The sequence below is a fragment of the Ricinus communis genome, chromosome 4, assembly GCF_019578655.1.
Source record: "Ricinus communis isolate WT05 ecotype wild-type chromosome 4, ASM1957865v1, whole genome shotgun sequence".
Lineage (NCBI taxonomy): Eukaryota > Viridiplantae > Streptophyta > Magnoliopsida > Malpighiales > Euphorbiaceae > Ricinus > Ricinus communis.
The window spans coordinates 2,715,536-2,724,737 of NC_063259.1; the positions used below are offsets into that span (position 1 = coordinate 2,715,536).

The window sequence follows — 9,202 nt, forward strand, 5'->3', positions numbered from 1 at the left end:
TATCATTTTATTATCAACTTGTCTAGGTAGCAAATCATCACTACTGTAATATCAATTGTTATCCCATTTATCAAAATAGTCGCCTTGCATTGCTCTCTAGGATTAATCTCTATGTTACTTAGCAAAGCCCCGGGTTGTCTAGTGCCCATCATGCTTGCCAATTGTCCTACTTGCATCTCTAGATTCTTAATGGAAGCTTGTTGATTACTAAGTTGGGTTCTAGTTTCCCTCATGAATTATTGAGTAATCTTAGCAAGATTAGTAACTATGTCCTTTAAAGGATGCTTATTCTCTTGAGATATTTGTTGAGGTGTGGGCGGCGGTATCAGGCGTGCACCCAAGTACCTTTAGATATTATGGCACTGCAAGACTTTTCAACCTAATTAGAAACAAGCGAAGTAGTCATAGAGACTAGAGTGAAGATGGGAGTTGCCAATCAGGTAATTCACCAGGACACTTTTACTAATGAGTGACGTTTCTCGATTCCATAAGGAAGCTTACGTTATAAATCTAGAGATAAATCTGAAAGCCAACTTCCTTATTTGTGTATCTTTGTCTTTAATTTTATTATTTGACGGGCTATTCCCTATAAATGCAAGAGTTATATTATTACACATCAAGCACTACAGTATGTGAGATCCATCTAATTCTAGCCCATTTTAGCCTAATTTCCAATATTGTTAGCCTAAATAAACTATTCAATTATGTATCGGCACATCTAGTCTAGCCCAATTATAAATTATACTTTAATTACCAAATCTTTAACCTAAATGGGCTACATCTTACATGCCAAGACTTGATTCAATGATCCTATTCTAAGTGAGTTGATTAATTAACTAAACATGGAAAAGCTCAGTAAGTCTAATTTGATTTTAATTTAAGCGTAAACTTACAAATATATTAACCTAATGGACTATAAATTGCATGCTAAAGTCCAAGTATTAGGACCTAAGTCTAGATATCCAATTTTTAGCTAACAGTTATATAACAATTACTTGCCATTATCAAAATAAAGCAAAAAAATAAAACAAAATAGAGAAAGCAGTAAATCTAATTATTACAACCCTTCCAACAACTAATAAACTTAAGAAAAATGACTAAAATACATTCAAATTGGCAAAAGTCAGCAAAAAAGGGCTTGAAAATTCGTGACTTAGTATAACTTGGGACAAACAGCCAATTGATGACATCATAGAGCCGATTCGGCTTAGCAGATAATCAATTGGTGACATCATAAAGCCGATCAGCTATAGGGCTTGATTATGGTCGGTTTTGCAATATGATCATATAATCAAAAGAATGAATCTAACATATCACCCTAACTATTCCAATCATCATATTCAAAATCCAATAGAAAAAATATTATTAGATTCAAAATCCAATATGTACATATTATCATATTCAAAATCCATCATGCATAAACATTACAAAACATATAAAATTATTAAAAAACCCTAGGTTTGATCATACAAGTCATTTAAAATATTTAAAATCAATCCTAACATGTTTCTAAAATTATAAAATTAAAGAAAAGGGAATAAGATGATGATGATGTTGTATTTTGGAACCCTCGGGTTGTCACCGTAGTTTGTTGATCTGCAAGTCTCTACAGATGATGAGGCGATTGAATTTGATGATCAGATAAGGATCAAATGTTGTCTAGGGTTGAGAAAATCTTATGTCGTTCTAAAAAGAAACTTTCCTAGTTCAAAGCTCTTTCTTAGTGATTTCTCTCTCTCTTTTCTAGAACTCTATGCTTAAATGAACGTCTAAATTAATGGAGGTCTAGTTTCTTAATGAATGTAGCTAATCCTAGATCTGGAGCATTTTGTTCCATTTATAGCAATAGGGTCAGGAAACCCTCGATATATTAGATAAGTGTTAATTACTTAAATAAAAATCATCAATTATCTTTCCTTTTTATTAGACTAATATCTAATAAAATAAAGTAAAATATTTTATATTCAAATATTTATTATTAAAAATATCTAATAATTATCACAAACCACTTTTAGAAAGTTTTTTATCAATTTCAGCGTTTTAAGTAAAAAAAAGTATGAAAAACGGCGTCGAATCTCGAAAAATAACCAATTAGTGCTATGTCGAGCTAATTCAGCTGTGCGCAAAGCCAGTTGGATTCATGAGCAAAACGTTTGGTAAATATTGGCGATTTAGTCTCTAAACTTGTAAAAACTGTCGTTTCATCCCTTAAGCTTAATTTTTCTCCACCAATTGGGTCCAAATTGATTCTAGAAAAGTAATTTTGGTTCAATTATTCTCAACCCTAACTTGGATTCGGCCGCCCTCAATCTTCCGAGACTCGAGAAAGTCAGTAACTTTCATCATATAGGGTTTTCCATAATTCATTGAATATCTAGATTTAAAAAACGGATGCTGGCATGAGGTATAAAACCTTATTGTCTATCTTGAAAGCCTGGTGGAAAAATTAATTTTGTATTATTGCTTTGATCCCTTCAAGATAAATTTGGGTGGTCTTTTCATACTGAATTATAAGTGTTAAAATATTATATTGTGGATTGACTGGCCTGTGAAAGTTGCACACAAACTTGACTTGCTCTTAAATTACAAAATCTCCTAATTGACACTCTATATACTAATGACCTCCTCCAACTCACAACTTAAGTTGAAACAACACTAATACTCATCCTATCCATCCTTCTTCTTAATTTATCAAGTTTAGCATTCAACATGCTAACTCTATCTATGTCATGAATTCCTACAACCTTTTTTTATCACCCTTTCTCCCTGTTCCATTGATGGTTATTAAAGGCCATCATCTCAATCAATTGTAAGGCATCACTAACGGTCTTTGTTAACAAATCACCTCATGCAGCTACATCTAGTGTAATATTCACTATTTGTAACACTCCATTATAAAATGTATGAATCAATATCTAATCAGCAAAACCATGATGAGGGAATCTCCTTTGCAACTCCTTAAGCCTTTTCCAAACTTCATAAAGTGACTCATCATCCTTTTGGTAGAAACTAGCACTCTACTGTCTGATTTCTATTGTTTTATCAAGAGAAATATCTTATAAGAAAAGCTTGAGATAACTCATCCCATGTGGTGAAAGTATTTACAACACTAGAATTTAACCAAGACTTAGTAGCCCCAGTGAGAGTAAAAGGGAATACTCTAAGTCTTATGGCATCCTTGCTCGCCCTACTAATCTTCAAGGTCTCACACTTCTCCAAAAAATCATTAATGTGTGCAATTGGGTCTTCAACGGATCTCCCTTCAAATTTCTTTTGTTGAAGCATTTGAATTGTTGATGGCTTAATCTCAAGTTATTATTGTTGAAAGGAGCACGAACAATACTCGATTGAACTCCATTCGGGTTAGGCATACTATATTGTCTCAAAGTCAGTTGTGTAGGTGGATTAACTTGTTGTCCTTGAATTCGAGGAGGTACTGGTGTATTACTATTCTTATTGTTAACAATCATCCTACTTCATTCTTTTCTTATCTTCTTCATAGTTCTCTTAAGTTTAAGATCGAACTTCAATAATTGTTGTACTTTATTACTTCACATGCACTAGATGAAGTACCTATAACAAGAAAACTTAATAATATTTTAGTAATTAAAAGAAAATAATCTAGGAATATAAAGTATAATTGTAATTGAAGAAAATACTAAAATAAATCCCCAACAACAGCACTAAAAACTTGTGATTATTCCTACAAGTGTACGATTGCCACAATAGTAAGATAGAAACGAATCTAGATTATCATCCCACGAGGATTTATAGTACTTAACATCAAAATATATTATAGCTTTATAATAACTAGATTAAAACAATTGAATATGAGTTTGAAAATAATTAAATCAAAACTATATAATTGTAATAAATAAATTAAAATAATAAAGACTTTAGAATTAAGTTTGCACCATGCTAACCCTTTTATAATTTAATAAACTACTCCTTTAATCTAACTCAACTAATCTTGAAGATAATTCAACCTATTCTAGTAAATATACTCTTTCAAGTTATACCCATCATATTCAGATTAATTCACTGCCCATTTTCGTGATCAAAAGTCATAATTTAAATTCATTAAATTCTATATTGTTAATTGAAAACAAATCTTAAGAACCTCAGTTTTATGTCTACGTCTTAATAGCCCTTGCTTAATATTCCTTGTACTAATATTAAATTTAACTTTCATTACTTCGCTTAATACCTAGATATATTGCAAATATTGGATCCTAACATTCAAATTAACTTAATGCACAAAAATAATAAGTGAACATAATTGAATAAAGATCCAATGAATAATATTAAATTAAATCATAAATTAAGTTAATGATTTTACACTCAATCCTATAAAATAAATTTAGCTACTCATAACGCAAATAAAAATAATAAAGTAATTGAATTCATAAATTAAAGAACAAGAAAATAAAACAAGAGGAAAAAAAGAACTCTTTGATGAAATTTTTTCAATCTTGATCTTAAGTGCTTCCTCCACATCTTGTCTCTAGCCACTTTTTAATCTCCAAACACTCCTTAAAAACTCCCAAACTTATGTCTTTTATAGCCTCTCAAACCCTAAATCTCATAGGATTTAAGTTAAAGTCCAATAGGATTTAAACACCTCTTTAAAGTGGCTACATGATGTCTAACCGGTCCATTTAACCAGCCCTTTTCTCTCTTTGTACAAACACTGGTTAGACCACCGGTTAGGAACTGTCACTTTGTCAATCTCATTTCTAACCGGTCATCTCTCAAATCTGAACCACCAGTTAGGTCCCGGAATGGAGTTTTAAAATGCATTTTTTTAGGTTTTTAAATATTTGTATCACCTCCTTAATGCTCTAGCCTCCATCACCTAAAAATTAAACATAAAAACCAACGAGACTATTTAAATAGATAATAATTTACAACTAAAAATTTCTACTAAATAAAATACAAAAACTACCCTAACAAGAGACTAGGGACACAATCGATAAGATACACAAAAGATGCAACCCTTACAAAACATAGAAAACTCCACTCAAAGAGAGACTCAAGGATTTTTTTAAATTTGTGCCTTTTAAGTAATATATAACTTAACATAAATTATCAAATCAATGCTCCGTCTTTAGGTATATATTAACAGTAATGGCTATAAAATTTTAACTTTTTTATAACCATTATAGAAAAGTTCAAACACTAATTACAACAATAGTTTTCTCAAATCTTCATATGAAAAATATTTTGACCACTTTAAAATTACTTATTTTTAATGCTATGTTTAGTTGAAATCCATTAAAAATTTCATTTTAATTATAAAAAAAAAAAGATATGAGAGAGAAGGTAAAATAGGAATTATTAAGTTAAAAAAGATATTTTGGTGTTTTGAAATATATTGATAAACTAATGTGGAATTCATTTAAGAATTATATATATTTTGTTAGAATTTAGTTTAACCGTAATTAATTTTATATTAATTTAATTATATAAAATTTTAAATTAATTTTCACTTCATTCAAAATACATAACTTTGTAAATAAATTTCATAAATATTATAAATTTCAATCAAACCAAAAGTAACGAAATACACTCTTCATTATCTTCTTCCTAAACAAGATTGATTATTCACTTCTCCTTGCTTATTTAACCCCACTTCTCACCATCCACACAATGTAAGACAAGTTTGAAGAAGGAGCTTTTCTTCATTCTTTTTTGAATTATTAGGCTAAGAATAATAAAGAGATATGTGCGTGCTATCTGAAAATGAAAGTGGGCACATGGAGAAGATACTTTTCTTTTTTGTCAAACATAATGTAAGAGGAAAAGTAGTCATGTGTAAGCAAACTGTTCAGAAGCACATGACATATGTATCAAAACACCACTCAAAAATTAAATTCACACCAAATCCAAGATATATTTGGCTATTTGGGTGTAATATTCCCGAAGAAAGCCACAAAAAGGTTAGGAAAGTAGAGTACAATTACATTGCAACTCAAACCCAAACTAAAAGAGGGGGACGGGAAGATGAAAACTTGAGAAAGTTGGTCCCATTCTTCCTTCTTCAAGTATCCCTCACAGCCTGTTAAAGGAAACTCCAAATTATGCAAGTGTGATAGCTCACATGGAACAAATGAAAAAAAAAAGAAAAAAAAAAAGAAAAAGAAGAAGAAAGTAGCCGACTGACACCCACACATGCCCTTGCCTCCCAATTGCACATGCTGCCTGTCTCCTCCACCACAGCACTATATGCCAACCTTTTCTCTAAGCTATTTCAATTTTCAACACACTCAAACTGTCATCCAAATATTATCTAATATATGTATACATATATATCAAACGCTCACAAGTCACCTCACAAACCCTTTAAATCCCTTAACCTAATATGATATACAACCGTCCCAAGTTAGAAATAAAACAGATTTAACTTGAGTAACCAGAATAGAAGGTTAAACATATATTAGAATAATTTTGGCATGTAATTCTTTATGCCTTCATTATTCTTCCATGTATTGGCCGTCAGCTTTGTTCCTATAGAGGTTGCGGTTCAGTTGGGGGGGGGGGCCGCCGGGCTGTCAATAAGGTGCATGGGAGGTGTCTGTGGCAAGTGATCAGGTGGTCGTTGGTCAAGCCTGCTGCTTGCATGAATGAGTGAACCATGGTCGGACCAACGAACCTGAACCCCCTTCTCACCATGTCTTTACTTATACTCTCTGATTTTGAAGTCTTTACTGGAATCTTATGACCGAATTTGTACTGGGTTGAGATAGGCTTGTTGTTTACGAATGCCCATATGTATTTGCTAAATGATCCGAACTCTTTTTTGATCTGTCATTAAAATTGCACATTCTTAATAATAGAACAAAATGGAAACTAAAAAGTTGATGGGTTTTATATATAACATGAATTCCAAGTGTTACATATTTATGCTTGTCTAATTTATCCTGATATAAATTATAAGCTTTCCATAATACATGGCTAATTATTGTTAAAGGAAATCTCCCAATCAAAATATCTTATAATAGTGAATGAGGCTTTGGCCTAGTGGCGAGGATGAGGCAATCATGACCAAAAATTTTAAGTTCAAACCTACTTCCTTTAATTATTTTTTTTAGACTGTCACCTTTAATAATTTTAGAGCGTTAGATAAGTGTAGAAGTTCACATACTTTTTTATGTAATTAACTAAAAGACTCGTTTCTAGAGTTAGAATGGAACTAAATAAATTTTTGATGCCCATAAAATAGAAGAATCATTCTGTAATATGTTAATCATGATTTAGTGGATAGATAGAAAGTTTGTTTTGTTACCTCCAGGACTCGATTAGAGTTGTCTACAACACCACGAACTCTGTTTATATCAATGCCATATTCTGTACTGATTGATATCATGTGCTTTTCAGTGAAATCAGCCACAATTTCTGCATCAAATCCTGAAAATGCATCCCTGGAAACACGAGGGAACAGACATATAAAATCCACATTTTCGGCAAGAAACAAGTGAACTCGTATGTTTGGTGACTTTAATTAGCAAAACATGTGCATCCCACCTGAAGTCCTGGCGTTTCTTTAAGATTGAAGTCCAATCTGAACCAACTTGAGCACCACTTAGAACTAGCAATTCAAACAATAACCTGCATGAAATTTGGTAATTAAATAAAAAGAATGTCATACTTCGCTATTTTTACACACAGAGAGAGAGAGAGAGAGAGAGAGAGACTTACTTATCATCACGGACAGGAACTCCCCATTCTTCATCATGGTAAGCAACATAGATGGGATCTGTGAACAGCAAGTCAGGTAGATAAATAATTAGCATGACCCATTTCAACTGTATATTCAACACCTGCAAGTTAAACTACAAGTGTCCTGATTTATTAACTTGATTTGGAATTTTACAGGAACCCAATTGAGCAAACCATGTAATAATGACTACTATTTCACATAGTTACAGAGGTTAACGGGAATTCGACCTGAATTTGGTGTAATGAAGTTGCATCTTTTTTCTTCCTCGTCAGACTTTGTGGAAATATTAGTTAAAGAATCAATAGGAAACACATTATTAGCTTCAAACTTGGCAGACTTTGATCTGCCATAATGAGCGATTCTCATCTTTCTTTGTGCATGTTGAAATGCCATTTGTTCTCTTCTTACTGCGGCAATACTTCCCGGTGACTCAACGATCAAAGACGAAGAATAATGCAATGATGCCTCTGCAGAAGAAGCGGAAGAGGAAAATAACCCAGTTCCAGCACTAGTTTCTTTAAAACTTTTAGACTTCTTCCTTTCTAAACGTGGAGTTCTTGAATTGTTACTTGGAATCACAACCTTTTCAGAACTTGCGTTCAAGCCATTAGGGTCGCTTCCTCTCTTAATAGCTGGTGGTCTTGGGGACTTTGACTTTGGAGAAACAGGAGTAGTAGTCTTGTCATCAAAAGTTGATGATGGTGGGGATGATGGAGGTGGAGGAGGAGGAGGACAGTTTAGTGACATCTTCTTGAAGGAACTACGCTTATCTGGGGTAGGGACATGATTGCATGTTGGCTGAAGTACTGGCCGGCCATTGATCCGGGCCACGGCTGGAGTGATCTCCATGCCAATGACCACCTTAGTCTTAGTGCTGCACATTCTTCTTTTATATGTAGACTTGTTTACAGAGCTTAAACAAATATGTTTTTATGAAGGATTCGGAGAAATTTTCAGGTTCGGAATCAATGAAGAGATGATGAGAGATTGAAGGAGAGGAGCATGGCAGTGTATATATATATATGTGAAGTGGGTCAGAATTTGTAACATGGAGAGATGAGATCTGCCATACAAACCTATTGTGAAGGGCGTTACTTTTTGTTAGCTATACCACGAGGGATGACGATGACGCACTTCTTAATTGGCCACTTGGCATTTTTATTTTTATAGTTTTACATTTTAATCATGTCTTCATCAACTCCTAATTAAGTTGTTTCTCCAAATGTAACTCAGCATCTTTGGAAGTTGTTTGTCTGTCACGCCATTCTTAAATAGAATCACATTTGTATGAATTTTATTAAGTGAAATAATCATTTTAATTAATGTATAACTATTATAAATTATTTATAATTAAAGATCAATCAATAGTAAATACTTCATTTAATAAATAATGAAATATGTTATTATATAGCTAATTATGTTTACACATAATATAGTAGATAACCCTTTCTAATTCATTTAAAGTAACACATTTGTCTTTTC

General features: G+C 32.4%; 1 protein-coding gene and 1 non-coding gene across 3 annotated transcripts; one reads left to right on the top strand and one right to left on the bottom strand.

Moving 5' to 3' along the window:
- Nucleotides 1-2,925: 2,925 nt before the first annotated feature.
- On the top strand, nucleotides 2,926-3,032 carry LOC112534313. The gene has a single exon (XR_003078609.2). It is a non-coding gene; the product is annotated as a small nucleolar RNA R71 (small nucleolar RNA).
- A 2,813-nt stretch (nucleotides 3,033-5,845) lies between these two features.
- On the bottom strand, nucleotides 5,846-8,826 carry LOC8286539 (probable GMP synthase [glutamine-hydrolyzing]). 2 transcript variants are annotated; one of them, XR_003078594.2, is made up of 6 exons: nucleotides 7,948-8,826; nucleotides 7,699-7,756; nucleotides 7,525-7,608; nucleotides 7,286-7,421; nucleotides 6,170-6,804; nucleotides 5,846-6,058 (listed from the first exon to the last, which is right to left on the bottom strand). XR_003078594.2 is itself a non-coding variant. In XM_002515761.4 (5 exons), exons 1-5 carry the CDS (start codon nucleotides 8,600-8,602, stop codon nucleotides 6,508-6,510), a joined length of 1,230 nt encoding a protein of 409 aa, XP_002515807.3. In that variant the 5' UTR covers nucleotides 8,603-8,826; the 3' UTR covers nucleotides 5,846-6,507. The 2 variants fall into 2 exon arrangements, 1 of the variants encoding a protein (XP_002515807.3); XM_002515761.4 differs by having other exon boundaries at nucleotides 5,846-6,804.
- Nucleotides 8,827-9,202: the final 376 nt, after the last annotated feature.